The sequence below is a fragment of the Pezoporus wallicus genome, unplaced genomic scaffold (assembly GCF_028554395.1).
Source record: "Pezoporus wallicus isolate ANWC-B61680 ecotype Strahan unplaced genomic scaffold, APGP_CSIRO_Pwel_v1 scaffold_7736, whole genome shotgun sequence".
Lineage (NCBI taxonomy): Eukaryota > Metazoa > Chordata > Aves > Psittaciformes > Psittacidae > Pezoporus > Pezoporus wallicus.
This window is the reverse complement of record NW_026636574.1, coordinates 788,532-808,985: the sequence shown is the minus strand read 5'-3', so window position 1 is coordinate 808,985 and position 20,454 is coordinate 788,532. Positions and strand designations below refer to the sequence as shown.

General features: G+C 56.4%; 1 protein-coding gene across 2 annotated transcripts; it reads right to left on the bottom strand.

Annotated features, from left to right (window-relative positions):
* Window positions 1-2,767: 2,767 nt before the first annotated feature.
* Window positions 2,768-19,690, bottom strand: MFSD4A (major facilitator superfamily domain containing 4A). 2 transcript variants are annotated; one of them, XM_057400667.1, is made up of 10 exons: window positions 19,337-19,687; window positions 14,491-14,689; window positions 14,166-14,405; window positions 9,448-9,616; window positions 8,022-8,137; window positions 6,939-7,112; window positions 5,242-5,389; window positions 4,911-4,981; window positions 4,595-4,715; window positions 2,768-3,901 (listed from the first exon to the last, which is right to left on the bottom strand). In XM_057400667.1, exons 1-10 carry the CDS (start codon window positions 19,564-19,566, stop codon window positions 3,837-3,839), a joined length of 1,533 nt encoding a protein of 510 aa, XP_057256650.1. In that variant the 5' UTR covers window positions 19,567-19,687; the 3' UTR covers window positions 2,768-3,836. The 2 variants fall into 2 exon arrangements, 1 of the variants encoding a protein (XP_057256650.1); XR_008971131.1 differs by lacking the exon at window positions 8,022-8,137 and having other exon boundaries at window positions 3,876-3,901; window positions 19,337-19,690.
* Window positions 19,691-20,454: the final 764 nt, after the last annotated feature.

The following is a 20,454-nucleotide window of genomic DNA, read 5'->3' as shown; positions in this document are numbered from 1 at the left end:
GGCTGGCATGTCTTAAATCTTCAGGCTTTGAAAAGGCTTTCTAGACTTGTGTTGACTTTTCGTTCTGCTCTTGTTCAGTTGCACAGAGGTTTCTATATATGATGTGCTAGTTCTAACCTTCATGCTCTGTGAACAGGGTTGAGATTATTCCTTGTAGTTAAAAAGAGAGTTGTATTCTAAACCTCCCTTTTCAAACCTTGTTTGTATTCTGTTGCAGTGTTACCAGATGGCCTTATGTACGTCACAGTGTTTTGTGATAAGTACAGTAGCACATTTAATGCTTATCTCCCCCCCCCCCCCTTTTTTATAGCTGAGAAGTATATTCTTTATAATAGAGATGAATAAAAGGGAAAATTCCAGCAACGTGCACGTAGGATATGGGGGCTGTCTCCTCTAACGTTCTATTGTGGCAGCTGGAATTAACCTGGGACTGAAAGGACTCTGAGTAGGGATCGGAACCAGCGTGAGACTTTGTCTTGGGAATCCTGCGGCTCCTTGAGCCAGCTGCTGGCAGATGTGAGGCCTGTGCTAGAAACTTGTAAATCAGAGTAGATCCATTGGCTTCGCTGCAGCTGGTCTCGCTTACCCCGGCTATGGCTCCGATGAAGTCAGGGGAGGGAACCTTGAAGTTCCATTTGAGAGAACTTCATCAGCTGTGGTAACGTGGGGCAGGTGGTTTTGGTTTTAAAGTGCACATCTGCTTTGGAAAGTGACTTCCTGATGCCTTTAGTGTTTTACTGCTCAACTGAATGTTCAGGTGACCCTGGGTCCTTTGCAGTGATGTCTGCAGTGGTTTTATCCTCCAGCAGCTCTGCCTGGGGCAGACTGAGCAGACAGTCACATCGGTAAACTCACTCTTTAATCTGGAATGGATTCTCTTTGCTTTCCTGTCATTTTAGTAGAACCATCAGTGGTAAAAATAACACTGAAAGCAGCAGCGTGAACGCTTTCAGTTACTCTTTCCAGACCAGAATTGCATTTTATTTATCTTTATATATATATCTATAGCACCAAGTCGAGCGACAAAGCACGTTAAGTTGTAGTGAGTGTCTTAACTTCCTACACTGGAGACTTTCTTTCTAGACACAGTCTTTTAGAGCCAGCTGCAATCTGGCACCACTTTGGTGCTCCTGGTGCAGTTGGGTGAACTCACCTGGGAGAGAATAGCTTCTCAGTCTAACTTCTTTTTAAAGTAATACCGTATAGGAAGAGTATCTTAATGCCATTGTGTTTCTAAAACAAATGCTGGTATGTAATGCAAGTACATAAATAGCCAAAGTTTTCAGTAATTGTTCAGTGTTACTAAATTTGCTTTTATTTAACCTTCCGAGATAACATATTAGGAAGACCTTCAGCGTGTCGATAGCAGATTGGAAAAGAAGGGCTGATCCCTTTGCTTAGAGGAGAGCTGCAGTTATTGGGACACATTTCAGGTTTGAATGCGATTTGGGGAGGGGGGGGCAAAGTTCTACAGTGCAAAAGTGACTTTGGAGGAGGTGCACTGCAAGGACACCTCCCGGTACCGGGGGCTGCTGTTAGAGCGCGCTGGCTGTTGTTCCTCGGACATCACGGAGGTCTTTCCTGAGGAATCAGGTGACTTTTCTATTGCTTCGATTTTTGTGCAAAAAAAAAAAGAAAAAAAGAAGAAAAAAAACCAAACCTGACTGTATTGCAATCTTTTTTAAGAGCGGGGTGGGAACAGTTAAAGAAAACTATTTTGTGTAAGAACTGACTGAGGGATTTGCTTTGTATAATGCAGGCTGGCTTTCCAAAAGCATTGTAGCAGATTATCCAAGTCGATCCTATGTTAATAGTTATGTGCAACAGACATGCAAAACAACTGTATTTTTTTAAATAAATATTTTTAACAAAGCTCCTGCTCTTTTGGCCTCTTCCTTTTGGCACCAGAGAGAGGAAAGGGAGAGTCCCAGCTGCAGCGCTGCTGGCTCAGTGATGCTGAGGGAGCTGCGAGGCCCCGAGCTAACCTGTCCCTTCTCCCCAGCCAGGGCTGGCCCCTGTCCCACCTGCCCTGAGCCAGGAGCTGGAGCTGCCCTTGCACCCCCTCTGTGCCAGGTCAGGTGCTATTGGGTGACCGTTTCCTTTGGGGAGCAGCTCCGTTCTCAGGGTGGAGATGGGAGCGGTCACATACACCCCTACCATCAAGAACTGTTACCCTGACATTCAGCTGCGTATTAGCAAGCTGCACGGACGTCAGGAGGTGGTTTTGAATGGCTGACAGTCCCGGGTGTGATGTACATGGAACTGGGCAGGCTCCTTTCCAAATCAGCTCCCTCATTGTATTGTTTCATGCTCGCTTCCTCTGCACAGGGATGGAGAGGATGCTGTCATGGTGGGAGGGGCTCCACTATTAATGACAGACTGGGGGGGTGCTGCACAAGGGCTTTGCTTTTTCATCCTGGGTAGCTCAAGGAGAGTAACAGTGGCATCCCCTGGTGCCAGAGCAGAACTGCAGCACCCGGGCTGTGAGGCTGCAGGTACCTGGAAACAACGGATGAGTTTAGCCCAGGATTCACCTCATCTCCCTCCTTCCAGCAGCGGCCTGATGCTCACTCAGCTTTAGGTCTAACAAAGGCAAGCCAAGGAGTCTGTTCGCTATAGAACCATCCTTGGGAGGTAGCGTATGGAAGGCAAGATCTGCTTGGAAAGCCAGAACCACTGAACCAAATGCAAGTTAAAAGAGATTACATTTAGGTAGCAGCTGATAGCCTTGGCCAGGAAGAGCTGAATTATCCAAGTCCAATCATGCTGAGAATCTAGCAATCAATCACCTTTAATTAAACACTGCTTTATATACACACGTACATATGTACACCCACATACAGCAGTTAAAGCAAAAAGTACATGTCCAATCACTCACTGAAGAAATAGATGGATGGGGCTTTACACTCTTCTGAAGCCAGTCCTTTCTTCATCGCTTGTAATAGGTCATGCGTGGGCTATGAGAGTACCTTAAAGAAGGCACCTGGATAATAAGTATTGCACAGATTAAGCAGCTGGAGGCTGGCTCCCAAATACCTCTGGTTAAGCTTCAACTGGAAGCTAGAAATAAAGCCACCCTAAAAGACACTGCGACCGTAGCAGCTAAACTAGTGACTGAAAGCAAAACAAACCACAAGTCAGTCTTGACTCAAAACCAAGGTGAAAGCTAATGATTTTAATGATCAAGAGGCCCTAGCATGCTGCATAAGACACTGGCTTAGTGAACAGGGCTGATGATGATAGTGCATGAGAGAGAAGAATCAACTGTGCAAATACAGATGGGTCCTGCTACTGCTGTGCACTTGGTGGGCTGGCTCTACCAATGGTGTAGGTTTCCCCCTTTGGCAGTGTACATGGAGGTGACACATACTCGAGTCAGTGTTACACAAAAAGGAATCCAATCCAGTATTGTGCTATAAAGTGGTGGGGCTTCTGTATGTTACAGACCAAAAGAAACATCTTCCGTTCAATGTCTAAGCCAGGAGAGGCTCAGTCTTACCTATGGGACAGAGAGAACCTTTTCCTTCGTCCCCTTCATCCTGAACTGGTAAGAAAGAAGGTGCATTGGCAGGAGGAGCTGCTCCCATCACCCCTCCATACACGGCCATCAGACGCAAGGGTCACGCTGATGCTGGTCCTTTTGGTTTGTGTGACAGGGGCAGCTTGTGCTTAGCTTGAGGCAGTGTTTCAGGATGTTGTCTTGATTCCGACTTACCCAATCTCATGTGCTTTTGATTGCAGAAGACTTGCATGATTCAGTCATTAGATGTGAAATCATCCGTAAGAGCAGTGCTTCGCTGTGTGGTTTATTGCTTGGCTAGGGCTTGGCCGCTGCTTCAGCGCTGGTACTGCCCCGTGTCGTCTCTCACTGCTGCTTTGTCAGGGGAGGCATCGTCCATGTCTGCAACATCGACATCAGGTTTGCATCACAAGAGCAGCAAAGCCCAGAGCAGCTGCATCTGCCCCATCCCTGGCAGTGCTCAAGGCCAGGTTGGACACAGGGCTTGGAGCAAGCTGCTCCAGTGGAAGGGGTCCCTGCCCAGGGCAGGGGTTGGAGCTGGAGGAGCTTTAAGGTCCCTTCCAACACAAACCATTCCATTAAGACAGGCCTCCGTTTCCAGTAACCTGGACCAGTGTTTGCCTGTCCCCAAAGCACCTTTTACAAAGGGAGCGCACAGAGCACATGCAGATTGAGGGGACAGGTAAGAGAATTCCTTATCAGTGAGGCTCTTCTCTTTGGATGGCAGACCCGCTCATTCCCTGGCTCCTGCCAGGGAGCAGCACAGGGAAGGCTTGTGCAGTCTGTGCTACTGTCCAGCAGCAGTGCAGTGCTTGCACAGCCAGCCCGTGGAGTTACGGGTCCTGTGCGAGTCCTACTTGATCCCTCGCTTCTCCCCCAGCAAAGCGAGCAAACCCCGAGCTGTGGCTGCCAAGGCTTTGTGGGCAAGGCCAAGCAGGAAGAGGGGACGGGAAGCAGCAGCAAAATAACCATTTCCTTGCATTTTGCTGAGGCCCTGCAGCCCGGCTCTGGAGCGCTGCGTGTGCCGCTCTTCCTCTCAGTCTAAAGCAGTGCCGGGCGCTGGGGCTGCCTTACCTGCTGAGGGCTTGGGGTACATCCTGTGGAAAAACAAGAGGAAGGCGTAGAAGGTAAAGGCCAAGCCTCCAAAGATCATCCCACACACCAGGAAACTGTAGCTGCCCTGATCATGTATAATCTGCAATTGAAAGGGGGAAAGGGAGCAGATGTCATCACAGCGCTCAGGTACCTCAGCCAGCAGCCGGTGGCAGCGTTACTGGTCCTTAGCTCCAAGGTAATGCAGTGGTTTTTCCCCAGCAGCTGCCCAAAGCCTGGACTAAGGTTTCGGCTTAAAGGCTGCCGTCAGTTTGTGCTGTGCCCTGTCCACACTCACCGATCCCACCAGTAACTGCAGCACCATCTCCCCAATTCCAGCTCCAGTCACCAGAACGGTCGTGGCACAGCCTGCAAAGAAACAGCGCAAGTGATGCTGGGGCAGCCTGCAGGGATGGCCCCATCTGCCACGGGTATCTCCATGCAAATCACAGAATCCCAGACTGCTTTAAGGTCCCTTCCAACCCAAAGCTCCTCCAGCTTGAACAACACTGCTCAGAACCAGAACTTTCCTCCAGGCTTCCAAGGCAGCATCCCTGAGGATGGAGGGAAGGAGGTGCTGGCTCTGGGCTTGACCATCTACCTGCTGCCAGTGCCTGGTCCCTGCTCACCTTTGTACTGCAGGATGTCCTCGGTGTAGGCCAACATGCTGGGGAAGGCGCTGCTGAGGAACAGCCCCAGGGATGCTGTCCCCACGAACAGGAAGACGACGCTGTGGGAGAAGATGAGGAGCAGGAGGAAGGTTATCAGGACTCCGACCTGCAAACAAGAGGGTGGAAAATGCTGAGTGGCAAGAATAGGACCTGGACTCAATTTTAATGTAGAAAATAGTCTGGAAAAGGAACATAAATGCTGACAGAAAGATCACACCCTGAGAAACCTGACAAATAAAAGCCTTTACAGCAAAGAATTTGGTGCTTTTTATGACAGGGCTTTAGACCGTAACGTGGTACCCGGGTCTCATCTTCACTGGGTAGAGACTTCAGATTCTAGCTGAAACACTTTTCAGTTTTAAATCCAATACTGCTACTTCCATAATAATCACATCTCAGTCCCCGACAGCTCTGTTTGAGCAGGCTAAGGAATGAACTCACTCAGAAACCAGGCAGAGCAGCAAAGCCAAAGAACCAGCTCCACTTAAACACTGCCCTGGCCTCTCGCCTGTACCAGCAAAGCCATCCGAGATGAGGCGCAGCACCCGGCACGGCAGGGTCACCAGAGGGAGCCCTGCAGCACCACCACGTCAGTTCGTTGTTAGGCCCCTGGGATGGGTGCGTGTCTGTACAGAGCGATTTGGGTCCTAGAGACACTGAATTCCCCCTGCAGTTTGCCGTAAGGCTCACCTGTACCTCCCTGCGTGCAGCAGCACAAGGGGCTCGGTGACAGGCAAATGATGGTGCTACCACCCTTGGCTTTAAGGGGACGTGCGGCAGCTTCCAACCAGGGCTGGAGGCTGCTCCCTCTTCTCCCCACGTATTAGCAGCAGCTAAGGCAGCAGTCCTGTCCTCAGGGTTCTTAATGGGGCAAGGATGCAGGCTGGACCAGGGATGCGGTCAGTGGCAGGCATCCCCTGCTCACAGCACCCATGTGCTCCAGTGGGAGCTGCACTCAGTTGTATCCCAGCCCCGGTGCATTTGGCTCTGTCTGCTGGTAGCCAAGCTCAAAGTGCCCACGCAGGGGCCTCACCTCCTGTCTGCACAGGACACCAGCCTCACTGTTCGGAGCTGTGGCTCCTGGTCTGTCACCACCCCCTTGGCTTTGCAACATTAACTGAGCCCTGCTACGAAGAGAACTTGTGTAAATTCACTGCCTTCTCCCTCGGTTCCTCTTTGGGTGCAAGCGTGAATGGGCACAATCCCCTCCCTGTTGGCTGCCACATCCTGATGCACATCTTCCTCACGTATCCTGACGGGATTCCTGCCCTTTCCAAGCGGATGCTTTTGGTTAAGCAGCAGCTTCACATCACGTTGGTTTCTTTGCCAGCTGCTACAGTCCAAGTAGAGAATTTACTGACCTCTGCTTTCCCTCTCCCACAGCTGACATGGGCATTAGTCCCCTGTAGAGGCCAAAGAGAACGTGCAATAATGCTAGCAGGCACTTTACGAGGTGCTTTCTATGCTTAGATCAACTGAGGATCGCTCAGCAAAGCGATGCAATCAAGTGGTAAGCAAGCCTCGGCTCCCTCATGCACTGGCATCGGCGACAGGCATGCAGAGGAAGGCTTTACCCTAGCTCTGCCCATCACCACCAGAGCCAGGCAGCATCCTGGAGGCGAGCAGGATTAGACCCACAGTAAACCCAGCCTTACCACGTTGATGAAGACCATCGTTGCTGGCTTCATGCGGTAGGACACGGGGATGGAGATGAGCCTGCCCAGCGTGATGAAGCCCCAGAAGAGGCTGGGCAGGTACCCGGCCACCTTGTGCACTACAGAGAGCGGCTCCTCCACCGCGTAGCTGTAAATGAAGCCCGAGTACTCTCCCTGCAGGGGAACACAAGAGCAGTCACAGCGCTGTGAGGACTTCCAGGCTTTGCCCTCAGTTATTCCCAACGCTGTGGCAGTGCTGGAGAGCCCACCTATGGATGCGCTACCGAACCGCACCGAGCCTTGTTCCCAAGGGTTGGCAGCTGGAGACAGGCTTCCACCAGGAGCAGAACGCAAGACTTGAGCTCTCCTAAAGGGCAAGACTCGCACTATGACTGGGTCAGAAGCATGCTCAGCTCTTCTCTGTAGAGATGCCCTCGTCTCTAGGGGCTGCCTCGTCCTTTTGGAACCGTGCCCTCTCAAACACACCACATTAAGAACCTGGAGTTGATCACCTTGACGATGGAAGCCCTGCAGAGTCCCTGTGTCTGACAGCTACTGCGTGTAACCCCGCTCCTCTTCCAGACCCTGGTTAATGCCCTGGCAAGACCCAGCAGTGTTTTACCGTGAGCCGAAGCCATGGAAAGACAAAGAGCAGCACCTTGCCAGCATCCTGCTCACCCGGACACGAGTGCTACGCGCGGTGCACCCAGCCAGGGCCACGCTGAGCCCGCACCATCCCCACGTGCTCTCAGCTCGGGTTTGGAGGGCTCAGGACACCCATGGAACAAAGAGCCACGGTTGTCATGAACTAAGAGGAAGCTGTTCTTGCCTCTTGGCTGACCTGAGAAGAGACCTGCACTGCATCCAAGAGACACCATTGCAACCCTGAACCGGTTGGGTTAGTAGCGCTCTGGCTGCACCAACACAGAGCCCGGAACACAGGAGAAGCCACAAAACCCTCCCAAGAAGCAGGGCGCTTATCAGCCTGACTGCCATTAGCTTTGTGGGCTGTTCTAAGTGGTTGGGAAGGAAGAAAGCCACAGAGCTTTGCTCAGAGAAGATCCCTCTATCAGCTGAACTCACCACAATCCCATCAGTCATGAAGAGAACAAGAGCCCCAGTGATGTGGACTGCGAAGTAGGTGTAAGAAGCCCCTCTGAAGTTTTTGCTTTGGCAGCAGCTAAATAAGTCATCATGACCTGGTGAGAAACAATGCAAAGCAAACTTAGCTGGAACATCCCCCTGGGGCTGGGTGCTTGCCAGCCCACGCTGGGGTTTGGTTTGTGCTCAGACTCATAGAGGACCACGAACAACAGTGGAGCGCTGCTGACTTCCGCTGGCACCGCCTCTGGCTTTACCTACCACAAGGCAGACGGGCTCGGTTAGGGCCATAGGCTGGGGTCCTCACTCTCCGGGGTATTTGCTACTTCTCTTTCTGTAGCTGCTCGTGCTCCTCTTCCCCTTCGGGAGCTCCACATTGCTCTTACGGCCAACAGAAACAAGCCCGTCTGCCCACAGCACTCGTGCTTGGAGCCCCTGGGCTTTGGGAGCGCCACGCGGGGCACGTTCCTCTGCTAAACGCTATTTACACCCAACCAAGCCAACTCTGGGAAAGAGAGGGAGGACGCGGAGCTCGAGTCACCCCCTCGGAACAGAGCAAAGCCGGGGCTCAGGACCCCTGGAATTCCCGACTCCCATTTACATCGCCCCGCTCCGGGCTGCGCCAAGGGCTGCTGCTAAGGAGTCCTGCCCAGGTGAGATGCTCCTGCGTGGCAAAGATGAAATCCTCGCTACTCGCATGGGGAAGGGGGGGTTTTGCCAGCACAGACGTGTCTGTCAAAGACGGCAGCGTTCCCCATGCAGCCTCTTCCTGCTTCCCACAGGATTCATCCCAACTGCTTCTAAGAGGAAGACCGAGATCTGAAGAACGTGAAGCTCCAACGGGTTTTATGGAAACGGGCAGCGGGGTTGAGGAAAGGAACCATCAGCGTCTCGGCTAAGGGAAATGCCTTCAGATGAGCACAACCTTACGAGACAGCAGAGAACCCACCGTGTCGGGGACACCCGTGATCCTTCCCTGCAGCACCTCAACGCATCTCTAACGGCCTCCACCTGCAACCATTCCCTAAACTTCCCCTTCAGGTAAAGCCACTGCTTCCGACAGCCCTAAACCATGCGCTCCCTCGGAGAGGTTTCTCTTGGGCACCAAAGAACAACGCTATCGCCCCAGAACGGGGGCACTCACAAGTTCAAGGGCAAAGCGTTGCTGGGGTTTAACTTCTGCCCCCGCGCAGAGGCACCGTCCTCCTTCCTTTCTCATTCACCCATCTGCGCCCCACGGTTACAGCCCCCAGCGAGCTCCCAGCCTGGCCCAAGCCCAGCGGGACACAAAGGGGCCCAACTTCCACGTGTGCGTGAGGGCTGAGCCCAGCTTGGAGCCAGCAGCGGGGCACCGAGCTCCGCGCACGGGTCCTGGTCCCACCTAACCCCAGGGCTGCCCCGCGCTCACCTCCTGCTCCGTGCGGCCGCTGCACGGCGGTGCTGAGCTCGTCCTTGTCCGCCGGGCGCGTCTCCATGGCCAGCTCGTCGGCAGAGAGCAGCGGGTGGCTGCTGCTGCTGAAGCACGGCACCATCCGCTCCTTGTAGAGCAGGAAGAACACGGCGATGGGCACGGGCAGCTGGGGGCGACAGAGAGGGACGGCTCAGCACGGCTCAGCACGGCTCAGCACGGCGCAGCTCGGCTCAGCACCGCACAGCTCGGCTCAGCACGGCACAGCTCGGCTCAGCACCGCACAGCTCGGCTCAGCACCGCACAGCTCGGCTCAGCACGGCTCAGCACGGCGCAGCTCGGCTCAGCACGGCTCAGCACGGCACAGCTCGGCTCAGCACGGCTCAGCACCGCACAGCTCGGCTCAGCACGGCTCAGCACGGCTCAGCACGGCACAGCTCGGCTCAGCACGGCTCAGCACGGCTCAGCACGGCACAGCTCGGCTCAGCACCGCACAGCTCGGCTCAGCACGGCTCAGCACCGCACAGCTCGGCTCAGCACGGCTCAGCACGGCACAGCTCGGCTCAGCACGGCTCAGCACCGCACAGCTCGGCTCAGCACGGCTCAGCACCCCCCCGATAGCATTGTAGGGGCTGCACCGAGCACCTGCAATGGGTGCCCCTCAACCCCGCTCCCATGTGCGGCTCTGGCAGCCCCAGCACAAGGACAAGGAGCTGTCGGAGCAAGGAGGCCACAAAGATGCTCAGGGACTGGAGCAGCTCCCGTATGGAGACAAAAGAGGGGAGGCTGAGATGAGCTCTTAGGCAGAAGCTCTTCCCTGTGAGGGTGCTGAGGTGCTGGCACAGGGTGCCCAGAGAAGCTGTGGCTGCCCCATCCCTGGCAGTGCTCAAGGCCAGGTTGGACACAGGGCTTGGAGCAAGCTGCTCCAGTGGAAGGGGTCCCTGTCCGTGGCAGGGGTTGGAGCTGGAGGAGCTTTAAGGTCCCTTCAACCCAAACCATTCCATGTGCCTGGATTAACCTCCAGGAGCAAGGACAGGGTGGCAGTGGGGTAAGGAGCTACTGCAGGAGGGATGGGGGTGTGCTAGGAGAGCTGGTAAGAAAGGGAAAAGATAAATGACAAGCTGAGAGCAAAGACTCTGCTGTGAAACACAACCGGGGCATCTCCTGAGGGTCCTGTGGGATGGGAACAATTCACCTGGGATCAAGGGCACTGCAACAGAAGGCACCTAAATACAACGCTCACAAAGCACCGTACCAGTCCTTCATCACCCAAGTGTCCTGGTTTCCGAGCACCTGCCCAGAGAACACAGCAGTGAAGTAGCTTTTGCTTGTGGACAGCAGGAGAGCTGCGCCTGAAACCCTGTGTGGGGGAACAACAGCAGCTCCAGGACCTGCTCTGCCCGGCTCCAGCCATTAGCAGAGGTTGCTCAGCACCTCCTAAGAGATGAGCTCGTGGTTCCCAGGCCAACACCAGCAGCCCCGCAGCTTCAAACGGCCTCTTGGTACCGAGGGACCTGGGACTGGCCTCAGGGCTGGATCCATCACAGCAGCATCGCAGCATCACCCCCTGCACCCTGAGCACAGCCACGGCTCAACGGTGCCTTCGAGGCAAGGGAACGTCCCTATTTTGGGGGCAGAAAAAGCAGAGGGAAGCAACCAGAGCCCATTGCCGTCTCTTCCCACCATAGCCGAGTTTATCCTGCAGCAAAGTGTGGGAGAAAGCCAGGAAATCCTAAGGGACAGCTCACCCTCCGGCCGCCCAGGGCTTGTTTTCTCCATGTCTGTGAGCAAGTGGGAGCCCCAGCTCCAAATTTCCTGCTTTTTGTTGGCTCGAGGCAGGATTTAAATGTATGGAGAATTCCTCCCCACCCCATCCCGCCCCTCTTGCCTGAATTCATTTTTGAGGACTTCATTGTTCTGGGAACAATGGGAATAGGAACAGTGAGTTCGGTCCCATGGAAGAGAAAGGCATTTGCTTGATAGTTCCAATCCTTCCGGAGGGCAGGACCTGGTTTTATTCTTCCAAATTGCAGATCTGGCAGAAAATATCCCCATGCAGAGGGCCTGGGCCATGATAACATCCCTGAGCCCTCCAGCCTTAAGGAGCACTCAGGAAAGGTCCCCAGCTCCAGACCCCTGCAATTCCCACTCGAAGGCTAGGCTTACCCTTGCTCCCCACATCCTCACCTCTAAAGCAATGGCACCAAAGTCCCTTTTGCTTTAGCCAACCGCACCAGCTCCAGGCTGGCAGCACCACGTTTCTTGGCTGCCTGGGACAAGGCAAAGAGCGGGGCTGGGTCAGCCTGGAGAGGAGAAGGCTCCTAAAGGGGAGACCTGAGAGCAGCTCCAGTGCCTGAAGGGGCTGCAGGAAACCTGGAGAGGGGCTTGGGACAAGGGATGTAGGGACAGGCCAAGGGGAATGGCTTTAACCTGCCCGAGGGGAGACTGAGATGAGCTCTGAGGCAGAAGCTCTTCCCTGGGAGGGTGCTGAGGCGCTGGCACAGGGTGCCCAGAGAAGCTGTGGCTGCCCCATCCCTGGCAGTGCTCAAGGCCAGGTTGGACACAGGGGCTTGGAGCAAGCTGCTCCAGTGGAAGGGGTCCCTGCCTGTGGCAGGGGTTGGGGCTGGAGGAGCTTTGGGGTCCCTTCCAGCCCAAACCAGGCTGGGGCTCCCTTTGGGCAGGCAGAGGTTTTGCTACAAGAACCATTTGCTTTGGGCTTTCTCTGCTTCACCACCGTCAGCGGATTTTGTTTTTCCAAGGGGGATGAGGGGCATCCCAGCATTCTCCCATCATTACAAGCTCAAGCAGTTGCTGCCTCACACAGCCCAGCCTGGGTATCACCCAGGCTCCTTCCCTCCCCTTTCTATTTCGGTCTCTCCCCCCAGGAGCACGGGGCTGTTCCCTGCTATTGTGTCCAGGCTACTTTTAAGCAACCTAAGCACAATGGAGTATCCCACACTTCCCCTGGGAAACCACCTTCCGGACAAACACGGCTCTCTCGGAGGAACATGTTCCTCATTTCCAGCCCCTTGGAACGGGCTGGATGATGAAATTTCCGTTCTGTGGGAAAACTGGATTTTAAAACCGTGGGTTTATTCCAAATCTGGATGAAAACCCCCAAATTTGCTCTTCTGAATGAAAGGTTTTGGCCGGGAGAAATCCCAGCGCTTCATTTCGATAATGCTCAATCACTGCATCGCACTAAAGCAAAACCGTTTTGCCTCAATCACATCAAAACAACCCTTCCGGCAGCTTCACCCGCTGCAGCGATGCCAAACTGAGACCTTTCCACTCTAAACAAATGAATCACTTCAGCTGGTGTCTTGTCAGAATACACAGAGCCCTGGGAAAACCGGGCTGGAGCAGGGGCTCCGGCCATTCCCTAACCAAGCTGCTGCTCCTGCTTCCCATTCCTGCAGCTCCCTCCTTCTATCCCCTTCCCTGGGGGTTTAAATCACCCCCCTCTTTCTCTGACGCTTACAGCCTAAGGAAGGGGCAGCAGCCCCGAGCTGCTCCCAGCACCTGCAGGCTGTGGGTTGGGTTATTCAGTTCAAACAAGGGACCGAGTCAGCTCCCTCAGCCAGGCTTTGGCAAGGGGACACGCTCAGGGGCTGTGCACGTCTGACTCCACGCTCCTCTTGTGCTTGTTTCCCAACCCTCATCCCTACACCCATCAGCCTCCCAGCAAGGCCACCACCAACCCACGGCACCAAGGGCCTCGTCTGCACGGGCTGAGAGCGCTTCCAGGGATGGTGACTCCAGCACTGCCCATCCAAAACGTCCCTGGGACACTGCTAGGACCAGAGCGGGGTCTGGCAGCCCCATCGCTGCGTTCAAAGCGGCTGTTAAACGGTGCTTTAAACCCAGTCAGCTTGCTCAGGACGGACTGGCAGGATAGAGAAGGCTCCGGTGTAATTTAAAGCACCTCTCCCCTGGCACACCGGGAGGTAGAGGTGGTTAAAGCAGCCTCCTCCTCCTGGGCAGGGACTGCTCCTTTTGGCACTGTGCAAAGGGACCCATTCCAGCACCCGCCTGGCTGATTATAGAGCACCCCATAGCAAGGGCTGCGCTCACCGGGGGACCCCATCGGCAGCGCTGCCCTCAGCATCACTCCTGGCACCAAGAGCACCGCTGCAGTAACACGATCTGGAGTCATCGCTCCAGGCCCACACGGACAACGACTCCTGCCACTGGGGGAGCGACAGCCACAGCCCAGCAAGGGACCAGCCCTATTGAACCACGCTGGGATTTGGGTGCCAACTGGGGGGTAGGGAACAGGGCAACAGCAAAAGAGCAGCTCTGGGACAAAGAGGACAAAAACCATCTCACTCACAAAGGGCCACAGGGCTCCTGCATCTGCCGCAAGCCACCAGGGCACCAGCAAATAGGCAGAGAGCTCAACTGAGCTTTCGGCCCCATAACTCGGTTCATCAATGGCACATTGCTATAAATCAGTGCAAACCACCTCCCACTGAGTCAGCCCCATACAGCTCCTCCCCAGGCTGACCACGGAGCAAGAGCTGGGGCTCTTTGTGGTGTCCCTCCTGCCCGGGGGATGCTGGAGGTACAACCTGCTCCCAGCACAACCATCCTCACCATTAGCATGTCCCGCATCCTCACCCCCACCTCCCACTGGGACCCACCTAATGGGCACCGACACCCCCCAAACACCGCAGCAACCTCCAAAGCCAAGACCCAGGGATGCCCCCAGCACTTACATTGATGAGGGCCATGATCCAGAAGGCGTAGGAGACGCGCGTGACCACCATGCCCTTCATGGGCAGGTCGTAGTGGGACAGGTTCCCTGGGTGATGCGGGACCAGGGACTTGCGGATGTGAGGGAGGTTGCTGGAGGCGTTGGCCGTGGAGTTCGAGAGGATGCAGTTGGTGTCCGAGAGGAAGGGGTCAGCAATGAGCGGGCTCAGCAGCGCCCCAAAGCCCACGAAGAAGTGAAGGGCCTGTGAGAGATGGGACACGGAGGTAAAGCCGGGGGGACGGCTGCTCCTCTTCCTCAGCCGGGGGGGATGAGGGCTCCCTGCTCACCTGCAGGAAGATGGCAGAGTCCTTCTGGTAGATCTTCACCAGCTGCATGTTGGAGATGGTGTCGATGCAGCCCATGGCCAGCCCTGCCACAGCCATGACCACAGCCAGGACCACCACATTGTGGCACAGGGGGATGATGGCAAAGACCAAGGAGATTGCCAGCGACGAGGCAAAGAGTGCAAACAAGGATTGAGACAACCTGAAACAGGGAAAGAGGAAAGACAGGACGGGATTAGCACAAGAGCAGCACCCACCCCACAGCCCCAGGTCAGGGTAGGCATTAGCAATGTGCCCAGAGGCTGTAGCTCCAATAATGCAGCTCCAGTGCATGCAAGGGAGATGCTACACACCCTGCACTGCCGTGTCTCCACACTGCAGCCACAGCCACCTCCTGTGGGGACAGTGACACCTCAGAGACACATTTTGCACCCTTCAAACCCCAGTTCTGCACACTTCAAGGCAGAATAACACCCACAACCTCCCCTTGTTACCTGGGCAGATCTGGGTGTGGGAAAGGGACATCGGTCTGTATCTCATGAGCAGGCATGAGAGCTGCTGCGCAATCCCAGCTCCCAGCAGAGCATCCACATCACTGTCACCCCACACCTGCCCTCAGGTGCCATCCCGCCCCACAGGGAACCCCCGAGGCTCCCTCCCCATGCCCTGTGCCATCTCTGTGCTGGCAGCATCATCCTCTCTCGCAGCACCGCTGCCATTCCTGGTGCAGGCAGCAGCTTCCCACCCATCAGAGAAGGCCCGGGGCTGCAGGCAGAGGTAACGCTGGTACCCGGCCCCCCAAGGCTGGCAGCATCCCAGCCCTGCCTGCGCCTGCTCTCGGTGCGAGCCGAGCCATGGAGCAGGCGCCGGGCCTGGCACCGTGATGCTCCGGAGCTGCCAAGTGGAAAGGCAGGAAGGAAGGAAGGAAACGGGGACCAGACAGCGAGCACTGGAACAACCAGAAAGATGGGACTATAGTCAGCAGAGGAGAAGCAGCACAGGCACAACCCCAGCCCCGGCTCCCAGACCCTGGGAGAAGCCCATTGCCGTAATGAGCTGGGGATGTGGGACACAGCTGCCCGTCCCCAGCACGGACACGTAACCCGTGAGCAAAGCACCCTCATCTCTGCTAACACCCACATCTCCTTGCTCTGCCCAGAGAGGGAGAGGGCTCCATGGAGGCACCAGCTGGAGGTGCAGCAGAGCCTCGGTGGCTGGTGCCAGCCCTCCTGCCCCGAACAGCCTTGGCACATCCCTGTGTTCGTGCACAGCCCTCGCTCACCTGCAGCCCTGGAGGGATTTATCCCTCCACATCCTGCTCATTGCTTACAACAGCACCGGGGAGAAAACCAGGCCAAGGGCAGGTCTCCTGCTCCTCCTGCCCTGGCTGCACCAGAGCCCCGCTGGGTGCTCGCGTCTCCCAGTCCGCACTGGAGAAGCCAATGCTTTGTACAGCTGCAAGGCCTCATCTCCCTCTGACAGCAAAACGGGAGCCAGCGTGGGATTCCTGGGGGAGGGATGAGGGAGGGAGCGGAGCGAGATGTGCACAGTCACGGCAGGAAAACCAGCCAGCAAATGGGAGAGAAGCAGCTCTGAGCCCGGAGAAGCAGCGTCGAGCACCCACTGGGGTACAGCAGTGGGGAAAGGGGCAGAGGCACAAGCAATGGGGAATCCAAGGCTGAGAGCGACAGGCAAACGCCCTCCAGGGCATCCCAGCAATGCCTCATCTCTTCTGCAGCCCCAGCAAAGCAACCACAGCACCAGTTGTGCACGGCAAAGGGAGCGCATCCATTGCCACAGTTAAACATTAATTGCATGTTATGTCCTTAAAAAGCATTAAAAACATCGCCTCACTCCTCCCCAGTGAGCAAAAATCCCTGCTCCGGTCATAGGGCATCAGTAAGATGCCACAACCCCGCTGTCCCTGGCATTAATGGGACCAAGGAACCACTGCCTTCCATGCTAGAGCCCCAAGATGCAGTCACAGGACACTGCTCAGCACCCAGCAACCAGCTGAGAGGTTTCTTTAGGAGCAAACCTCTTTGAAAGCATCCTCCAGTGAGGTACCCCATGACTTTCAGAGCAGGGCTGAACCCTTGGTGATATTTGGAATGCCATGGACTCTGCTTTGGGATCACCCAGAGCACGTCCTGGCTCCGTCATAAGGCTCGAGGGAAGCTCTGCAGCTCCCTGCAAAAGTTCTAGGCTGATCTCTATAGGATTAGGATGGTTAATGCTATCCTACAGCCAGCAAAGCCTCCCCTCTCCTTCCCACGCAGCGCATAGGACCCCCCCTCCCGGTGTTCCTGTTGCAGCAGGAACTCTTTGACTTCAAGTATGTTTGTTCCCCCACCCCAGGGAGCCTTTTCTAAATCGCTCACATCAAGAAGAATAATGCTAATCAGGCTAATTCAGACTTGCAAAACTGATCATTAAAACCCCAGAGCCCCGAGGGGATGGAGCGAGGACAGGGATGAAGGCAGCTGCATGGATTATCCCGCATCTGCCTCCAGGTCCCCAGCAGGAAGCCCTGGCCGGGCTCAGGGAGCGCTGCCTCCCCGGAGGAGCTGGTGTTCAAGTCACCGTGCCCTCTACTCTCTGGTACAAAAGGCTTTGCTGTCACTTGCAGTGAGCAGTGTCCTGCATGCCCCAGCCACGTGCTCGAGCAGGAACCTTCAGAGGATGGGATTCTGAGGGCAGGGAGAGAGCAGGGCCATATCCTGCAACGTGTGCCCGGGTAATGATGGAAGGAAGAGGGGCAGAAGGGTCCCATCCCAGCACGGACCATGCAAGCACCCTCTATAAAGCTGCGTTGTTCCGAAGCAGAGCCTGTCATTACCACCCTGCAAACCCCAAGAGAGGAGCAGCCTGGTGGGAACCTGAGCTTCAATGGGTCCTGCTGCTCCATGGGGAGCTGAGCTTCCCACAGCTCCCTGGGAGCCAGGGAAGGGAGCACGCAGCAAACCCAGGTCTCCAGCACAAGCACCCACCCCATCTCCACACCACTCAGGGAAAGGCACAATGGCAAACTTCACACTTCCTTGGAATCCTGCACAGAGGGAATGCCGGAGCTGGTGCCCAGATACGGAAGGGACGGATGCCATCATTATGCTCCGTCCTCCCAGGGCTCCAGCGGGGCTGAGAGCACAGAGGCTACAACCCAGCCTTCAGCAGCTTCTCTGCTGAGAGGAACCAAGCCATTATTTAGGTCCCACCACCCATTTGTGCTGCAGAATCCACTGCCACAGCATGGAGTCCATCACTCGGAGCAGCCAGCTCAGACCGGCACAGCCTTTAATCACAAGCAGGCAGCAAAGCCTACGTTCCTCAGGCAGCAGAAATCAAGCACAGCTTGCAGCCAGACCTTGGCTCGGCCAGCCTGCAGGCAGGCAAGGCACTGGGATCCTCTACTAGCAGCTACCCATCTCCTAAGTGGAAAACACAGCTTGTCCAGCACTCCTCCCTGCCTGGCAGGCTTTGATTTACAAGCCTGCAGCACGGCCCAGTAGAAATCCACAGCAGGACAGCTCGATGGGCCCGTCCCCGGAGAGGGGATGCTCCGAGTCTGACCAGTTAACATCCTCACCCAGACCCACACACTACATCACACCGCTCCGAGTAAACCCCCGTGGTGCTCACAAGCTACCGTTACCCAAACCATGCCCTCCTGCCTGGCTGCTGCTCGCAGCCACTTTGCCAGAGCCCCTTGCCCTGGAGGCTGGCATCACAAACGCATCCCGGTACAAGCAGCACCCGCTCTTCTCCCCAGAGCTCAAAGTTCGGGAGTCTCTGAGCACAAAGCCCCATTGGGGTGCATGGAACCGGCTGGGCGAGGGCGAGAGCAGCGGGGAGGAAGCAGAGAGCAGGAAACAATCGCGCATTTGCTCCTTCAAGCACACGTGAAGCAGAGCGAGGGCTGGCAGAGGCGCTGCCGCTGACCCAGCAGCCCCAGATCCGTGTCAGACCCGGGGCAAGGCTCCCGTGTGCTGCCCCCACTGCCATGCAGCCACCCCTCCGGGCACAGCCCGACCAGGAGGTGCTCCATGAACCCCCCGGGCCCTTGTCCAGACTGGGGTTCAATGTACCAGGATGGCAGTTTAACAGGTGCTCTAAAGCCACCCTCATCAGCCACAACCCACAAGAGCTGAACGCACCACCTTTAAACGGCATTTTACAGTGAAGGCTTCATGCAAAATTCCCCCATATTCTCCCCGTTAAAACACACGCACGACGAGTACACCAGAGACAGCCCGAGCTCACACGTTACATCACTGCCTGAAGAACTAGTGACAAGGTAAATAAGCAGCTGAAGCTCAGTCGCCACCAAGCCGCAAATCAAACGCCTGTTTGGCCATCGTCAGGGCTGAGCCTTCGTGTGGGACTTAAAACACATCCTGGACAAATCCCTGCCCGCGTTTCGCGCTGGCCCATGGAGTGCGCTGCTGGATCCCAGCAATGGGACCACGAGGGCCACTCGCGTCTTGCCTCGTGCTCGGTCGCAGGGAGCACAGCAGTGCCCCGATCCCCGACACCGAGGTTGTCCGAACAGGCTTCCGACGACACTGCCGTGATCGAAAACCGGTTTAAGGCAAATCCCCTCCTGGAAGTTCTGGCTGGAACTTCACCGAGGCTCCCCCCATGCTGAGCGCCGGGGGAACGGTGGCTTCTCTGCGGGGTACGGGACCAGGCGGGAGCGGGGAGCACGGCTCCAGCCCCGCATCCCAGGGGCGGTTTTCCCTCCCCTCGGGCTTTCCCATCCCGGCTCGGCCACGCCAACCCAATGGAGGAATGCGGGGGGGAGGCGAAGCCTCGGACAGGGGAAGGGGGGGGTCTGCGGGAGGCGCCTTACGTCCTCTTGAAGACCCCTCCGAGGCAGCTGCCGAGCAGGAGGCAGAACTGCTGGGAGAAGAAGACCCAAGTGATCTGGGAGAGGGAGCTCTGTGTCTGGCAGCGCAGGTCCAGCAGCGTGGGCCCCAGGAACGCGATGCAAAGCCCGAAGCTGAAGAAGACGCTCCAGTAGGTGAGGGTGGGCTGCAGGTTCCTCCGGAACCGCGCCGACACCCGCTCGTCCCACCACATCCTGGGCGGCGGCGCGGGGCGGCCACGGCGATGCGGCTCCCGCGCCGCCCGGCCCCGCTCCCGGCTCCGCTCCCGGCCCCGCTCCTCCCTTGCAGGATGTGGCTCCGGAGCCCGCGGCGCCGCGCCGGGCGCTGGCTCCGCCTCCGGGACCGGGGACCGCCGCCGCCTCCCGGGGCCGGGGCGGAGCTCCCCCGAGCTCCCCTCCACCCCACGGAGCCCCCCTTCAGCCCCGGAGCATCCCCGTTCCAGCGCATCCCTCCGGGGACCGAAAGCATCCCGACTCCCCCCACCCCCGGTACTCCCAGGACCCCCATTGGGGGTTTCTGTACCCAAAAGCTGCCCCACACACACACACTGACACCACGCTCCGGCCGCAGCCGAGCACAGCCAGGGAAGGAAGCCCCCAGGTCCCTTTTCTCCTGCTGCTGTGACCGTCCCTGCGGTCTCCCGTACCCGTAAATAGGTTCAGGCGTTCCAGACAAACGCAATTAAAGTTGCCCCTTCTGTGGCCGAGAAGCACAAGATGGCTCGGGGGGGGGGGAAGCTCCTGTTTGAAAGCCGGAGCAGTTGATGCTTACGCAAAAGGTCTCCTCTAGAGGCTGGGTTTATAAATATTTCACCTACTTTAGCTAGGAAAGACTATGGCAATTTTTAGAACACTCTTTCCAGGCAAAGCAGAATCGATGGCTCTGGGCTGGCTCCAGGCCTGCGCACCACATCCCCTCCCATGGCAGAGCCAGGGACCTCACACACGTACTCACACATCCTGTGACCTCAGGAATGCTGCTCCAGGCTGCAGGTGCTCATTTCCACCTGGACATAGCTTAATGTTTAGCTAATCCAAATTGCATCCGAATCCTCGTTCTTCCCTGTCTGTGGTATCCACTG

What these genes read in the sequence shown, in the direction of transcription:
- MFSD4A (XM_057400667.1), bottom strand. Translation starts at nt 19,566, where the DNA reads ATGTGGTGGGACGAGCGGGTGTCGGCGCGGTTCCGGAGGAACCTGCAG. An exon ending in TCATGACTGATGGGATTGTG is followed by an intron (nt 7,113 to 8,021) that starts GTGAGTTCAGCT and finishes GTTCCCCTGCAG; the next exon opens with GGAGAGTACTCGGGCTTCAT. An exon ending in GGACATCCTGCAGTACAAAG is followed by an intron (nt 4,982 to 5,241) that starts GTGAGCAGGGAC and finishes GTTTCTTTGCAG; the next exon opens with GCTGTGCCACGACCGTTCTG.